At 41.3% G+C, this 15898-nt stretch overlaps 4 protein-coding genes across 17 annotated transcripts in view; 2 read left to right on the forward strand and 2 right to left on the reverse strand.

The window, feature by feature from the left end:
• Positions 1-2454: 2454 nt before the first annotated feature.
• On the forward strand, positions 2455-5966 carry LOC104802839 (tryptophan--tRNA ligase, cytoplasmic). Of its 2 annotated transcripts, none has more exons than XM_010526624.2 (13): positions 2455-2582; positions 2695-2927; positions 3035-3154; positions 3270-3455; positions 3776-3827; positions 3931-3996; positions 4227-4313; positions 4432-4524; positions 4627-4707; positions 5043-5114; positions 5398-5466; positions 5568-5678; positions 5769-5966. In XM_010526624.2, exons 2-13 carry the CDS (start codon positions 2710-2712, stop codon positions 5817-5819), a joined length of 1206 nt encoding a protein of 401 aa, XP_010524926.1. In that variant the 5' UTR covers positions 2455-2582; positions 2695-2709; the 3' UTR covers positions 5820-5966. The 2 variants fall into 2 exon arrangements, with proteins under 2 accessions (XP_010524926.1, XP_010524925.1); XM_010526623.2 differs by having other exon boundaries at positions 2456-2592.
• A 192-nt stretch (positions 5967-6158) lies between these two features.
• LOC104802842 lies at positions 6159-9803 on the forward strand. Of its 8 annotated transcripts, none has more exons than XM_010526642.1 (3): positions 6159-6893; positions 7044-9350; positions 9711-9803. In XM_010526642.1, exon 2 carries the CDS (start codon positions 7068-7070, stop codon positions 9309-9311), a length of 2244 nt encoding a protein of 747 aa, XP_010524944.1. In that variant the 5' UTR covers positions 6159-6893; positions 7044-7067; the 3' UTR covers positions 9312-9350; positions 9711-9803. The 8 variants fall into 8 exon arrangements, with proteins under 8 accessions (XP_010524944.1, XP_010524943.1, XP_010524938.1 ...); XM_010526641.1 differs by lacking the exon at positions 9711-9803 and adding an exon at positions 9430-9656; XM_010526636.2 differs by lacking the exon at positions 9711-9803 and having other exon boundaries at positions 6160-6682; positions 6837-6893; positions 7044-9656.
• LOC104802840 (protein ACCELERATED CELL DEATH 6-like) lies at positions 9582-13590 on the reverse strand. Of its 6 annotated transcripts, XM_019201209.1 has the most exons (8): positions 13365-13590; positions 12821-13161; positions 12619-12717; positions 12492-12535; positions 11855-12075; positions 11066-11663; positions 10477-10991; positions 9582-10352 (listed from the first exon to the last, which is right to left on the reverse strand). In XM_019201209.1, exons 6-8 carry the CDS (start codon positions 11658-11660, stop codon positions 9717-9719), a joined length of 1746 nt encoding a protein of 581 aa, XP_019056754.1. In that variant the 5' UTR covers positions 11661-11663; positions 11855-12075; positions 12492-12535; positions 12619-12717; positions 12821-13161; positions 13365-13590; the 3' UTR covers positions 9582-9716. The 6 variants fall into 6 exon arrangements, with proteins under 6 accessions (XP_019056754.1, XP_019056753.1, XP_010524928.1 ...); XM_019201208.1 differs by having other exon boundaries at positions 11855-12059; positions 12492-12717; XM_010526626.2 differs by lacking the exon at positions 11855-12075 and having other exon boundaries at positions 9582-10340; positions 12492-12717.
• A 773-nt stretch (positions 13591-14363) lies between these two features.
• The window catches only part of LOC104803112 (protein ACCELERATED CELL DEATH 6-like), a 3338-nt gene continuing 1803 nt past the window's right edge, over positions 14364-15898 (reverse strand). The window contains exons 3-5 of the mRNA XM_010526987.2: positions 15847-15892; positions 15258-15772; positions 14364-15149 (exon numbers count right to left, since the gene is read on the reverse strand). Coding sequence (XP_010525289.1) covers positions 14514-15149; positions 15258-15772; positions 15847-15892 — 1197 coding nt within the window. The 3' untranslated portion in view covers positions 14364-14513. The remainder of the gene's footprint in view (positions 15150-15257; positions 15773-15846; positions 15893-15898) is intronic.

A 15898-nucleotide genomic window follows, 5' to 3' on the forward strand; every position in this document is an offset into this window, starting at 1 on the left:
TTACGTAATGGTAAAAAACAACGATGCTCCCATAAACCCTAACATGATGGGTGGTTAGGGAGCCTCTCTCACTTGTGCCCTAAGACCCCTTCAATGCCCTCTCTCTCTCTCTCTCTCTCTCTCTCTCTCTCTCTCTCTCTTCCCCCCTCTCTCTCTCTAAATCCTATCATATCACTTTCACACGTATGCGTACATGCACACATAGTTATATATATGTATATATGTGTGTGTGTGTTTGTAAGGCGGGAACTACATAGATGTGACAGGAGTACTACGTAGGGAACCAAATTAATTGTCTGTAAGTAAACTGTTTACCCTTATAATTTGAATGTGTCGAATACTTTTCTCATCATGGTTTTAACTTCTAAATAATAACTATAAACTTTTTTATTGCATTGATGTCTGAATTTTATTGGAAAATCTAATGTAGATTATTACTAATTTTCCTATTAAATAATGAATTGAAAAATTTTAAACTGGTAAAATAGTGATTAAGCTGGTTCTTTTAATTCTTAAAAACAACACTCTTAAAAATATAATAGTACAGTAATTGTTAGCCTGTTTAGTTCATTAAATCCAACCGGAATAAAACAATATATCGAATTGTATGGGATATAATTAAAATAATTATCCATAAAAATAAGATAGAATCAAAATATATAGTCTTTTTTGGTGTCCAGCTCGTAAGAATTTGGTGGCTATGGCAATTGGTATAAACTACTAATACACTTTTTGATTCGGTTATACAACCAAACCGAATAAACTAATTTATAATTATATCTAAATTCAATCAAACTAATTAGATATGATATTTTTAAACGTTATGTACTAACGAAATAAAAAAAACATGATCTAATTTTAAACCGAATAAAAACATAACCATTTGTACAAAAACCAATAATTCTTTAATGATAATAGAATTCAAAACAAACTTTGATGTAGAATCGAACATAGCTTTTTTTTTTTTTTAAAAAAAAGGAAAAAACCGGAACAGAAATCACACCCATATATATATATATATTCATAACAATTCTTTTGAATAAATGCCATGAAATAATTAATAAGACTGAGGGGATGTATGGTCCAAACTCTGTATTCAAACCAATTAATGAAGGATTTTAATGAAATATATATAGTGGTAGAAGGAGTAAATAGTAAATGTATTCCCAAGTTTGGCATCCATACAAGGAAACACATGTGTCCCCATCTCCACTGTTTCATAGGACCAATGGACCATCCCCTCTCCTCTTTCACACCATTCATTTCAGTTATATATATATATATTAGTTTCTTAAATTTCAATTTCTGTTCTGTCCTAATTTTTCGTTCTATCAAAATTAAATACATATACAAAAGCATTGTGGATCATGTCCTTGATATCTGTATGTATATATATACACGAATACGTAATGTGCCCAATGGATAGTTTTATACACGGGATAGATACACAATACTAGTGTTAAATATGTATATAAAGTAATGCCATCCAATATCCGATTATCACATATCCAAACCCTATAGTTTTAAAATCGAATAATAAGCATCCCTATCCGTATTGGAAATGGTGCAGATATTTCTCATGTACAACCAAGAATAGCAGTCTTGAACCAATCTAGGGCTCTACGTGTATAATATATATATTTATATATAATATGGTTTCGAATATATGTGGGAAAGTATAGCCTTTTGCATGATTTGACTGATTTTTGGGTGTCGTGTAGATGATAGAATTGGTGAAAAAGAGGAATGAATAAATAAAAAATAAAAAATACAAAGCACATTAAACCAAAAAAAAAATAATAAAAAATAAAAAATAAAATTAAAGAAGGGTGGGGGTATGACACAAATCACATGTGAATGCTTTTATCTTCCTTCTGGCAATGAAACGTCACATCGTTCATTGGGGTTTCCGTTTTCATGAATACCAATGGCTTCAGGGACCCCACCCCCATCTCCCTATCCTTCCCTTTCACCTTCAAACTTCGTGCCGTTTTGTTTCCTTCTTTCCCTTTGCTAATTTCCATTACCATAACAACATAGGTATTTAGCGGAAATACATATCATTCTAATATTAAATATAACCGGATCTTTCTTCATGTAAAATTAGATCTAAAAATTAAAAATAATAATTTTTTTTTGGTAGATTTTAAAATAACTGAATCAGACCCCCCAAGAAAAAAAAAAGAATGAACAAATAGATAAATATATTAAACGTGTTATAATACTAGATGCTTGTAATGTTTGAGCCTCACCTGTAATATTCATGGACTTGGGCCACATGACTTTTATTTTTTTCATTGCCCAAAAGTTTCGCTTTGGTCCAAATCAGAATCAGATTCAGATTCTCCCACACGATTTAAGATGTGGTTTGGTCCTGTCGTCGGCCCCTCACTCACTGACGAATCGCTGGAATTGGGTGATTTTGTCACGTTTAAAAGTTTTGGGAATAATTGATAAAGTGTTAAGAATCTTATGCCCTGATTAGCAAACAAACACTTGATCTGAGTCCTCTTTTGTTCTTCTTCCTCACTTCTAACCCCTAGTCCCTCCGCCGCCGTGTGATTACCGGAAAAATCCTCCGGGTAATCTCAGGTGACAATGCCTTCAATTTCTTTCGACTGATGATTATTCGAATTCAGTATTCTTACTTGCTTTTACATTGGCCGAATCCGTTGAATTTGAGTGCGTTTCTAGGTTTTCGCCTTAGCGATGGAAATGGAGAGGCGGGAGGTGGAGTCCGAATCCTCGGAGCAGGTGGTGAATCCATGGGAAGTCTCCGCCAAGGACGGCGGGAAAATCGATTACGATAAGCTGATTGACAAGTTTGGTTGCCAGAGGCTCGATCAGTCGATGGTCGATCGAGTTGAGAGACTGACTTCCCGCCCTCCTCACGTCTTCCTCCGCCGCGGCGTGTTTTTCGCTCACCGGTTCGAAATTAAGCTTGCTTCTGTTTTGCTGATCGACATTTTTTGTTGTTGCATACTTGGGTATTTTGAAAGTTTATGTCTTTGGTTGTTTTAACTGTTGGGATTAGGGATTTCAATGAGATATTGGATGCGTATGAGCGAGGAGACAAGTTCTATCTTTACACCGGAAGAGGACCTTCGTCGGAAGCTCTGCACTTGGGGCATTTGATTCCTTTCATGTTCACCAAGTGAGTGAAATTCCACGTTGTAGCTGATGTTAACGCCTCAAGTATGAAGTTACTGGGTAATGCGAGGATGGTTTCGGAGATTTCGCTTGCCCTTTATACTCGATATGTATTGCAGATACTTGCAAGAAGCCTTCAAGGTTCCCCTAGTTATACAGCTTACGGATGATGAGAAATGCATGTGGAAAAACTTATCGGTGGAGGAAAGCCAAAGACTTGCCAGAGAAAACGCTAAAGATATTATTGCCTGTGGTTTCGATGTATCAAGGACCTTCATTTTCTCCGATTTTGACTATGTTGGCGGGTAAGTCACATTTGAAATTTCACCAAAAACAAAGTCACCTTTGAAATCTTTGCAAAGATGGGTAGCATTATCTGTTATCCTCCTGTTTCTGCTTCTGTACTAGTTGAAGGAACTCTATGGCTTAGTAGAAATTTTAACTCCAAGTTTGGCCTAAGTATTGCTCCTTGTTTGGTCGTGCATGCTCCACGTATCCTGCCCGCTTTGCCAAAGATGATTTTTGCTTATGCAATATCTGGCACGTTGAAATCAACGTAGGAATTTGTCTTCATGTTCATATCATACTGCCTTTAGCTGATTCTATGCCAAAAACTTCTGTGCAGTTCTTTCTATAAAAATATGGTGAAGGTTGCCAAGTGTGTCACACTTAATAAGGTGACTATCTTTTGCTTCTCCTTGGATGGCACAACGTTGCTGAGATGCTGTACACCTGCTTTGTAGTCCTGATTCTTTTCCCCATTTAATATTCTTGTTCTAGGCTATGGGAATCTTTGGTTTTACGGGTGAAGATCATATTGGAAAAATCAGTTTTCCTCCTGTGCAGGTATGTCCTTTCCCTTGTAAGTTCAACACCTGTAAATATGTGACACTTGTGCTAATGCAACGAAGCATGCAATCTGTTGTTTCTAGGCTGTTATAGCATGTTTTGCTTCTTTCTTAATGGACAAATGCTTATATATATATGAAATGCTTCTCTTCGAGCAGCACTTTTTAAATTTGTAATTTTATGAACAGCAGTTAAGTTGCATTATGCTTTTTTCAATATTATTGCAGGCAGTTCCGTCTTTTCCAAGTTCGTTCCCTCATCTTTTCTCTGGCAAGGACAATCTTCGGTGCTTGATTCCTTGTGCAATTGACCAGGTGTGTTGTCTTTTTTCAAATTTTCAATTGGATCTTAACCATCTTGTGTTTTGGAGGATAAAATAATGTCACAATGGAATTCATAAAATTTTCAAGTCCTGCTTTTGGGTTGTTTCAGGATCCTTATTTTAGAATGACCCGCGATGTTGCCCCTCGGATAGGCTATAGCAAGCCTGCCCTTATCGAATCATCATTTTTTCCAGCTCTGCAGGCAAGTGTTTTCTTGAATGTTGTCTAGCAGCAGTGCAATTGTCGGAGCATTTTTTTTCTTCTCTTTCTGAAAGTTGAACCTACATGGGTCGCTTTTTGACAGGGAGAGAATGGGAAAATGTCTGCTAGTGACCCGAATTCTGCTATCTATGTGACCGATACTGCAAAGGACATTAAGAACAAGGTGATTTCTGAAGTTACTTTTATTCTTCCCCAAACACTGTTCCATTACATCTATGTAGCCAGCCAATCCATTTTGGTTTTTGGCAACAACCCTGTCTTACATATATGTTCCCAATACCCATTGGTCATGTTCGCATGTCCCTGAGTCCTTCCTGTCATTTGGTCCCATTGGAAAACTAATGTCTTTAGAATTGAGAGAACAGTGTATAGGAAAAAACAGTCGATGTGTGGTGTTGGCTTCAGAATTTCGAACTTTAGGCGATTAGATACCACTCTTAATAAGGAGGGTTTATAATTGCATCATGTATCCTGACTTGGCTTTGTTTCTATATGCAGATAAACAGGTACGCATTTAGTGGTGGGCAAGATTCTATTGAGAAGCACAGACAGCTTGGAGCAAATCTCGAGGTACCAATGTTCTTATCGGCTTACTCTGTGTTTGTCAATTCTGCTTTCTGTTCCTGTTGCGTTCATTGCTGAAGTCGGTTTTATGTTGGGAAACTACCAACCCGTATCCTGTATCCTAACATAGAAATTGAGCTTTGCAACTAAAGTAAATCCTGATTTACATGCTTGAAGATCATTATACACTGCTCGCAGATTCTTGCTGCCATTATATTCGTTAAGATTCATCATGATACTTAGTGCTATTGATCCAGTGACACTCGTAATCTCTCTTATATATTTCCAGGTTGACATACCGGTAAAGTATCTAACTTTCTTCCTAGAAGATGATTCTGAGCTTGACCACATAAAGAAGGTAAGAACCCATTTATGTGTGAGATTATTTGAGAACAGATATATATTTCTTATGTTCATCTTGATTTAAAAAAAAAAACGAACACGATCCGAGTGGCTCAGGAGTACGGAGCAGGAAGAATGCTAACCGGAGAAGTAAAGAAGCGACTCATCGAGGTTTTAACAGAAATGGTGGAGAGACATCGCAGGGCTCGGGCTGCAGTAACCGACGAGGTAAAACTAACGAGAAACATTGAAACCCTAAACCCTAATCAGAGGGTTCAAGGCCCTAGACTGAAAACTTGTCTGCGTTTCTGATATCAGATGGTGGATGCGTTCATGGCGGTGAGACCTCTCCCAAGCATGTTTAACTGAGCTCAGAAGAAGAAGAACATCTGGTCTCTGGTTTTGCTTAGGGTTTCAGACAACAAGTACAATATTTTATACTGAAAACATCATTCTCTTTTTTATGTCATAACACTTGAACATTTACTGGAAAATCTTGAGGATATTAAAATGAGATTTTAAAACTGATGTATTAAAAAATAAAGAATTCGATTTAATACATAACTTCCCCTTTCCCAAATCTATTTGGGCCTTCCTTTTGCAGTTGGACTTGGGAAGCTGTGGCAATTCCGTAGATACTACTAAAAACAAAGGGTAGTTTAGAAAGGAGAGAATCAATGAGCGATATATATGACATAAATACCCTTCTTCTCCATATCGCAAAGTGTAATTTCCTCCAGAAAACCTAATGTCTCCCTCTTCTGCCCCTTCTGTAATTCCCAATCCCACCCTTCTCTCTTCCTTCGTCTCCCCTCTTCCTTTTTTTTGCCCCTATAATCCTTCCTTATTCCCGATTTCTCCTTACCCGCCAAATTCCCCAACGGCTCTCCTTTCCAAATCCCCCCTCCCTCCGCTCCCGTTGAAGATCCTCGACGAAACCCTAGTTCTCTGACACGGGTTCCGTGGTTTTGCTTTTCTGTATTCGGTTGTTTTCGTTCAACCCAGATCGGTTTCTCGGCGTTTTTACGGTTCTTCGTGTGGAATTCTGGAGTTTGGTAAATTTTCTTCCCTTTTTTCAGATTCCTTGTGGTCGGATTCGCCTTTTCACATTCGGTTTGATTCTTCATCTCCTCGCCACTCTGTTCAGTTGATGATTTGATGTTCACGTCGTTATTTGGCGAATTCAATGCACATGCCATTGGTCACGAGGTTTTGTTTACTCACAACAATTGGTATATACTTCTGGTTCTGTAGTTACATAATCTGAGTTTTGGCTGTCTGTCTGAAGAGAGCGAATAAGGCTCCATACTCTGTTTCGTACTTCTTTCTTAAATCTTTGATAGTTCTGAAAGTTTGGTCCTTTTTTTTAAAAAAATTTTCACCCAGAATATGTCTCTGATGCTAGGCTTTCAGCCTTTGGCTTTGCAAATTGGAATCTGAAAGGTAAGTTAAGGCTATGGTATTTTCTTTTGGGATTCGTGATATTTATGCTGAATCTTCAATTAAACTTGGGGATTAAGGCGATATTGATGTTGATGATGTTAGATTATCATATCGTGTTCTCTGAACGTAATGTCTCTTCCTGTATTGCAGGGGGTAAAACGGTGGCTTTTAGCGATGGCAAATCGTGATTTAATCCTTCGGCAGAATCGTAGTGTAGCTATTGGGCAAGCCCAGTCATTGATGCTTGGCCACGACCATAACCTGGGGCTTCGGCAAAACCATGACTTGGAGTTGGGGCGAGGCCACAGTATGGATTTAGGACAGGCCCATCATGATCATGAATTAGGTTTAGGATACCCGCATGATCATGAGCTAGGCTTAGGACATAGTCAAGATCACGTGGGGGAGGGCGATCACGGATACGGGCACGAGGCCGACATCAAGGTGGATCAAAAGCCCGAACATGGCGATCACGATCTGGTGCTTTCCTCTCAGAACCACGATCTCGCTTTGTCGGATAACCATCAGTTGGTGGTTGGCGATAACCATGAACTAGATGATAATATGGAGCTAGCCGCCGTCGATCAAAGTCAAGAATTGGATATTACTGAAGATATGGATTCTCAGCTCGTTGTTAGTACCCCGGTCCTACAGGCCCGAGCCCTTTCTGCGGAGTCAAGTTACCAGTTTTTGGTCGGGCAAGAGTTTCCTGACGTGAAGAGTTGTCGTAGGGCACTGAGGGATATGGCCATAGCTCAACATTTTGAAATGCAAACCATAAAATCTGACAAGACCCGTTTCACGGCTAAGTGTGCAACCGAGGGATGTCCATGGAGGGTTCATGCCGCAAAGCTCCCGGGGGTACCGAATTTCACGATCAGGACAATCCACGAATCCCATACATGTGGAGGAATAAATCATCTCGGTCACCAGCAAGCTTCGGTTCAATGGGTTGCCAGCTCTGTGGAGCAACGTCTTCGAGAGAATCCTAATTGCAAGCCGAAGGAGATTCTTGAAGAGATTCACCGGGTTCACGGGATTACGTTATCATACAAACAAGCTTGGCGAGGGAAGGAAAGAATCATGGCTGCCATGCGTGGATCCTTTGAAGAAGGGTATAGGCTGCTTCCTCAGTATTGCGAGCAGGTTAAGAGGACGAACCCGGGAAGCATTGCTTCGGTCTACGGAAACCCGGCAGACGATTGCTTCCAACGTCTCTTCATATCCTTTCAAGCATCGATTTATGGGTTTCTGAACGCATGTCGACCCCTTCTTGGACTGGACAGGACTTATCTGAAGAGCAAATACCTCGGTACGTTGCTTCTCGCGACTGGCTTTGATGGGGACGGTGCTCTGTTTCCGTTGGCATTTGGTGTTGTTGATGAAGAGAATGACGAGAACTGGATGTGGTTTCTGTGTGAACTCCATAACCTTCTGGAAACCAACACAGAAAACATGCCAAGGCTGACGATTTTGTCAGACAGGCAAAAGGGCATTGTGGAGGGTGTGGAGCAGAATTTCCCGACCGCGTTCCACGGCTTCTGCATGCACCATCTGAGCGAAAGCTTTCGCAAAGAGTTCAACAACACTATGTTAGTCAATCTCCTCTGGGAAGCAGCTCAAGCTCTAACCGTGATCGAATTCGAGGGCAAAATTCTGGAGATTGAAGAGATCTCACAAGATGCAGCTTACTGGATCCGACGGATTCCGCCTCGTTTATGGGCGACGGCATACTTTGAGGGCCAACGCTTCGGCCATCTAACTGCGAATATCGTCGAATCCTTGAATTCGTGGATTGCCGAAGCATCTGGACTTCCTATTATCCAGATGATGGAATGCATCAGAAGACAACTAATGACTTGGTTCAACGAGCGTCGTGAAACTAGCATGCAGTGGACTTCGATACTCGTCCCGTCAGCAGAAAGACGTGTAGCCGAGGCCCTTGAACAGGCACGGACCTACCAAGTTCTTCGAGCCAACGAAGCCGAGTTTGAAGTCATATCCCATGAAGGAAACAACATCGTAGACATCAGGAACCGATGCTGTCTTTGCCGAGGTTGGCAGCTGTACGGTTTACCATGTGCACACACAGTGGCGGCTCTTCTCTCTTGCAGACAAAATGTCCACAGGTTCACTGAGAGCTGTTTCACCGTGGCAACGTACAGGAAGACGTATTCTCAGACGATCCATCCGATTCCAGACAAAAGCCTGTGGAGGGAGTTGTCCGATGAGGATCAGACCGTGAACAAAGCCGCCCTCGAGGTTGTAATAAACCCGCCAAAGTCGCTGAGGCTGCCTGGTCGGCCGAGGAAAAGGCGGGTTAGAGCCGAAGACAGGGGAAGGGCGAAACGGGTCGTTCACTGCAGCCGGTGCAACCAGACGGGCCATTTCAGAACAACTTGTGCCGCACCCATTTGACCACACGGCCACTTCTCCCTGTCACTTGTACCTTTGCGTGTAAGTCTCTCGATTCGTACACCTGGCTGTGTCTTGTCTTGTTCATTCTGAAGAGCATGGGCAGTGATAACTCTGTCAGGTGACGGAAATGGATCGAACCCAGAAACCAGAATCGGTAGCACTTTCGCTATGCTATTAAAAGTTTCCAGCTTTTCCATCGCCTCGCCACTCTCTCTTTATATTCTGTTTTGTTCATATGAGGTTTTCCTGGTCTCATTCCAATATGTAATGTATCATACATACGATACACTGTTCCCATTACAGCTGAAAACATTAATAGCTTTTCACAGTTACAGCGATCAATCAGTGAACTTTCTGGCCAATAGTAAGTGCAATAACAACAATCACGACTATGTACAGGGCAATTTATTTGTATACGAAACTGTGGAACAGCGGGTTCTTGAAGAAGAAATACCTGAAATGCTGCCTGGTGCATTCGAGCCCATGGACATAAGTGCCACGAGGATCAACGAACCAGTAGACGAAAGCGTGCAAGACGAAGAACCCGACCACCAGAAATGGAACAACAGCTATTCCTCTGGATTTTACCGACATAAGGTACACTCCCGACACAAAGGCCGATGCCATTGCGAGCAATGACACGATCATCAGCACAGCCGCGGTGTAAAGGAAAGCGGAACGGCCACGGAACCCGTCTCTAGAGGCGTAATATAGAAAATACACAACGGCGACCGAGAAGCAGAATGCGATAGTGTCGAACACCAAGAAACATTTGAAAGCCGGTTTACCCAACAATACAGGCGTACCTTTCTCGGGTCCGTCGGTTTCATAGCCACCGGGCAATTGAAATGCTGCGGCGAATGTCACCGTTGCAACGAGAACCGCAACTATTAGGTGGACCTCGTACATTGCGCCATCCCTCCCTTCATCTCTTCTCCTGCTCTCTCTAGTATTTTCTTCGTTTTCTCGATCTTCTGATGGTAATTTCACTCTGAAGTATTTCCTCAATGAGTAGTATGCCATTGCTGCCTTGAAACCAAACTAAAAATCAAACAGGTTTCGCTGCATGAGTACAAACTATCGAGCAAAAAAGGAAGTTCTTCTTCTTAAGGTTCCTCAACTTCCGGTAGAGCAACATAACCAGGGAAAAACAAAACACGACTACCTCTTTGGTCTCGGAATAAAAGAGATCAATGGCAGTCGAGGAATTGTTATTCATAGCATGCTTATCCACTTGCTTGTTGCGCGAAAGAAGCAAGATTAAGGCATGGTGCTTGTGGATAACCGCCAGATGAAGAGGTGTATTCCCTTCTCCGTCACATTCGTTCAAAAGAAACAGAAGCTCCGGTTTCTCCAGAACACAGTCCACAATACCTCGTCTTCCCGATATGACGGCCGAGTGGAGAGCTGTCCTGTCCTTACCGTCAAGTATTTCCCAGACGTAAGGACAGTGATGGACGAGCTCTTTAAAGACGTCGACGTGACCAGCGGATGCAGCCAGATGAAGAGGGCATTGCCCGTCTTTGTCAGGCGCATAAGCAGCCGTCGTGTCGTGTTGCAGAAAGATTCGTGTAATCTCAATCTTGCCGAGCCACGCTGAATAGTGAAGAGGGGTCCATCCTATTGCATCTGCTTCTTTGATCATCTCTGGTCTTCTCTCAACCATTTTTCTTGTGAAACCTACCAAATTTTACAGCTTATGCATAAACTGAAACGGTAAATACAAGAAAATACAGTAAGAGAACGGGCATTACCGGGATCAATGTCGGAACTGACAGCAGCGTGCAGAGCGTTCATACCCTTTGGTCCAACTGCTGAAGCAGAAGGAGATGTTTCCAAGATATGATCCACAAGAGAAGAAAACCCTCTTTCCATAGCCAAGAACAAAGGCGTTACATTGTCATTGTCGGTCATATCCAATAAATGAGAATCTTCTTCCACCAGGAATTTTGCCACATCGATGTGACCATTCTTCAATGCAACGTGCAATGCAGTCTCCCCCCGCTTATTTTTCGACCTCAGTAACTGCTTCTGTGTGTCCATCGTCAAGTTCTCGACATCTGAAGTTACCTGGTTGCCTGAACTGACCATCGATCTTGAAACTTGGAAGGAACCTACAGTAGCAGCTACATGGAGTGGAGTATCGCCTTTTGTGTTTGTTCCCAGTAGGAGAGATGGGCAAAGTCTGAGTACGGCCTCGGTGAAATCCTTCCTGTCATACTTGGCAGCAACGTGAAGAACATTGTTGTTTTGAGGTGTTACCTTATCAAACTGTGTCGGAGAAAACTTGGGTTGGTTAAAGACATCAGTTTTCCCTTCCTCGGCCGCTTCAAACAATGTCCAGTCCATGAACTGTTGAAGTAATAGAAGATCCACAAAAATTAGGAACAAATCACCCACAAAATCAGAACCTAGTCTCCTCCAAATCAGAAAATCAACAATCAATTACAACCACTGCAATCAAGAGAACATGAATGGAAACACAACCACTGCAATCTAAGGCGCATCAGACCATGTCCTATATTTCTTGCAAGCAAACTTACCGATGTGAATAATTGCAGATTAAACTAAAAGGTTTAGATACAGCTTAAGTTCCGCAGTTTCAAATCGAAGGGCTCTGGTCTTGTGTTCTAACAAATCTTGTCTTCCGCGTCAGCGTTGACGTCGTCGGGGATGATACCACACCGTCAACGCCTTTTGTTTGATCTCTTGTCTCTTAGGCTTTTTGGGGTTTTGCCTCCTTCTTTCCTGCGTATAAAATTTCCTAAAAAACACATTCAAGTTGACTCTTCGCCTCCACTTCTTGATGAGTTTGTTTGGATCCAGGTTTAACCGAATCCCACACTCTCAAACTCAATGAAACAAGACAGAAAATCAAACATGCTGATAGAAGATCATTACGGGAATTACTACTAATTCCGAACTCCAACTCTTCAATAAACCCCAACAATCTTGTTCTCTAAACCCATGAAACATACAGAAAGCATAGCAAAACTCTGAAACGACGATTCGGGTTTTGATTTTTGTAATGATCTGACTGTGGCTAGTTCCTAATGTCGGAATTATTTGTCTGGAATTCTTGATTTCCCCAACACAATCTCGATCTACAAGTGACAGGCAAAATTTTAACGAAGACAAATAGATAAAATCAAGATGTGACAGGAAAAAAAAAAGATTCACCTTTGCCTTCTGAACTATTCGCCCTTCGTTCTCATCTTTCATCCCTGCCATGGATGTCACAACTTCTGCTTTTTTTTTTCTTTTTTTTGGCAAAGCCGAAACAAGAGCAGAAAGTCGAGTTTCCGACCTAAAATGTCGGCACAGATGGGAGTTTTTTTCTCACTTTTCTCTGTAGCGAGTCCGTTGTTCTTGAAAATCTCAGCGATTGTAACCACCGTTGTGATATCTATGAAAAGACAACGACGTTCAAAAGTGACTTAGGAGGCATAGAATGGAATAGATGTATGATTTCAGTAAAATCTAGACTTTCCAAAAGCAGAGAGCTCGACCTCGTTGCGCTGCTGAATGTGTCTCTGCAACAAAAATGCTCTCGAAACATCGTCAAAGACTCTTCTACGCGAATTGGCGAATGGGATTTCGACAAATACGGCTCGTAGAAACGAACAGACGGTGTCGAGCAATCGGTTGCCTTGGAGAATATTGATCCCTGATCATCTCCCAAAAAGAATCAACAAGATACAGAACCAACCAAGAGAATCAATGTCTTCCTTCTTCTTTGATACCTTGCACAGTTTTTCATTGGAGCACATACCGACTAACTCAGCCTTCTTCTGACATCTTACTAGGTTTAGGGTTGGAGACAACCCATTCTGTAAACCTCGCTGCTCCACTATCCGACATGAAACCACTTAGATATGTCAAATAAACTCCACGAAATCGAAGAGACTATCGATTAATTTATACGTTACTGCAGACTAACTTTCATTAAGCAGATCTATGAGTGGATCAGTCGCGAATTCGAAAAGAACTCCACAAAAAGAAAACACAGATCCGATGAAAAGTCGAGTATTCAAACAGGACAAAACAAAGTACCTTGGAGAGATTAACGAAGAAGAACAACGTCTTCTTGGTATTTGGACGCTTGCTTTCCGGCGCGACTACATTGCTTTCCGGCGCTGATGTCGCGGCCGTCGGTGCCGGAATTGGTGTGGCAACCCCCATCGCCATTCTCATTCACTCTCAGTCTTCTTTTTTCTTCGTCGCTTTGCGTCGATCCTATCGTTTCCCTTACTTTCTTGAAAGCAAGAAAGTGCCTTGTTTGGTTTCTTAGAAAATTAAATTAGAGAACCGTTGGGAGTGGTGGCCTGTTTAAATAGCGTTGGGTGGCGATCATAGCCAATGACACTCTGACGCGTGTTGGTCTCCTGGTGGTCTGGGTATTTTATTTTCCATTTTGCCCTTTCTCAAATGGGCCAGATCTCTTCTTATGGGCCTGGGAGAAATTTATTTATTTATTTTTGCATGTTTTGATTTTTTTTTGCAATATGATAGTGTTTTGTCTAATGAAAAAACAATATTTATTAATTTCTCGGAATGATAATCGTATTTTAGCATAAATTTATTTGAGATTCGCATATAGATACCATGTAATAACACTATTTTACAACGTTAGCTCAATGGAATGTTTTGCAACGTAATAACATCCATATATCCATATATAGTTTATGATATATTGAATCCTATTATTCATTTCTTTGTTTTAGTTTAATTTTAAAAGTACATATATTGATAACCATGCACTGATATAGATGCATAATACCGAAGTCACATGATTTTACGATTAATATTAGATTCCATTATCTAATCAAGTAATATTAATTTTACGTTTATATTAGATAAAAACAAATTAAGATATTAAACTTTTAATAAAAAAACCAAACTAATGTGTATATTTTTTTTTTGAAAACAAGGGGACACATATGACAATCATATTACCTTGAATATTGTTGATATTTAATGAAACGTGTTTAACAACGTTGGTATAGAAACAAGAATTCCAACATTATAAAAAAAAAAAAAAAGAGTTCCTGATTCAAATCAAAGCCAGTTTGGTATGCCGGTCCACTAACATTACAGAACAGCAGGAAAAACGACAGAATTTCACAAATAATAATCGATCAAGTGAACCTTCTGGCCAATAGTAAGTGCAATAACAACAACCGCAACTACGTACAAGGCAATTTATCTGAATACGAAATTGCGGAACAGCGAGTTCTTGAAGAAGAGATATCTGAAACGCTGTCTGGTGGGTTCGAGCCAACGAATGTAAGTGCCGCGAGGATCAACGAACCAGTAGACGAGAGCGTGCAAGAGGAAGATCCCGACCATCAGAAATGGGACAACAGCTATTCCTCTGGATTTTGCCGACATAAGGTACACTCCCGACACAAAGGCTGATGCCATTGCGACCAATGACACGATCATCAGCACGGCAGCGGTGTCAAGGAAAACGGGACGGCCATGGAACCCGTCTCTAGAGGCGTAGTATACGAAATACACAGCGGCAACCGAGAAGCAGAATGCGATAGTGTCGAACACCAAGAAACATTTGAAAGCCGGTTTATCCATCAATACAGGCGTTCCTTTCCCGGGTCCGTCGGTTTCATAGCCACCGGGCAATTGAAATGCTGCAGCGAATGCCACCGTTGCAACGAGAACCGCCACTACTAGATGGACCTCGTACATTGCGTTGTCCCTCCTTCCATCTCGTCTCTTGCTCTTTCCAGTCTTTTCTTCGTTTTCTCGATCTTCTGATGGTAATTTCATTCTGAAGTATTTCCTCAACGAGTAATATGCTATTGCTGACCGGAAATGAATCTAGAAATCAAACAGGTATTGCTTCATGAGTAAAAAAGGCGGTTCATAAAGTTCCTCATCAAATTCCAGAAGAGCCGACATAACCAGGGAAAAACAAAACACAACTACCTCTTTGTTCTCGGAATAAAAGAGATCAATGGCAGTCGAGGAATTGTTATTCATAGCATGCTTATCCACTTGCTTGTCCTGTGAAAGAAGCCAGATTAAGGGATGGCGATCGTGGATAACCGCCAGATGAAGAGGTGTATTCCCTTCTCCGTCGTGTTCGTTCAAAAGAAACTGAAACTCCGGTTTCTCCAGAACACAGTCCACAATACCTCGCCTTCCCGATATGACTGCCAAGTGGAGAGCTGTCCTGTCCTTACTGTCGAGTATTTCCCAGACGTAAGGACAGTGATGGACAAGCTCTTTAAAGATGTCGACGTGACCTGCGGATGCAGCCAGATGAAGAGGGCATTGCCCCTCTTTGTCAGGCGCATAAGCAGCCATCGTGTCATGTTGCAGAAAGATTCGTGTAATCTCAATCTTGCCGAGCCACGCTGAATAGTGAAGAGGGGTCCATCCTATTGCATCTGCTTCTTTGATCATCTCTGGTCTTCTCTCAACTAATTTTCTTGTGAAACCTACCAAAATTTACAGCTTATGCATAAACTGAAACGGTAAATACAAGAAAATACAGTAAGAGAATGGGTATTACCGGGATCAATGTTGGATCTGGCAGCAGCGTGAAGAGCATTCATACCCTCCGG

The sequence above is a fragment of the Tarenaya hassleriana genome, unplaced genomic scaffold (assembly GCF_000463585.1).
Source record: "Tarenaya hassleriana unplaced genomic scaffold, ASM46358v1 Cleome8, whole genome shotgun sequence".
Lineage (NCBI taxonomy): Eukaryota > Viridiplantae > Streptophyta > Magnoliopsida > Brassicales > Cleomaceae > Tarenaya > Tarenaya hassleriana.

Excerpts from the sequence above, each read along its gene's own strand:
- LOC104802840 (XM_010526625.2), bottom strand. The coding sequence starts at position 12,542 with ATGGCAGGGATGAAAGATGAGAACGAAGGGCGAATAGTTCAGAAGGCA. Across the intron at positions 10,992-11,065 it reads CAGTTCCGACATTGATCCCG|GTTTCACAAGAAAAATGGTT; the intron begins GTAATGCCCGTT and ends AAAATTTGGTAG. Across the intron at positions 10,353-10,476 it reads TTTATTCCGAGACCAAAGAG|TTTGGTTTCAAGGCAGCAAT; the intron begins GTAGTCGTGTTT and ends TTTGATTTTTAG.
- LOC104802839 (XM_010526624.2), top strand. The coding sequence starts at position 2,710 with ATGGAAATGGAGAGGCGGGAGGTGGAGTCCGAATCCTCGGAGCAGGTG. Across the intron at positions 2,928-3,034 it reads GGCGTGTTTTTCGCTCACCG|GGATTTCAATGAGATATTGG; the intron begins GTTCGAAATTAA and ends TGTTGGGATTAG. Across the intron at positions 4,525-4,626 it reads CATTTTTTCCAGCTCTGCAG|GGAGAGAATGGGAAAATGTC; the intron begins GCAAGTGTTTTC and ends GCTTTTTGACAG.
- LOC104802842 (XM_010526642.1), top strand. The coding sequence starts at position 7,068 with ATGGCAAATCGTGATTTAATCCTTCGGCAGAATCGTAGTGTAGCTATT.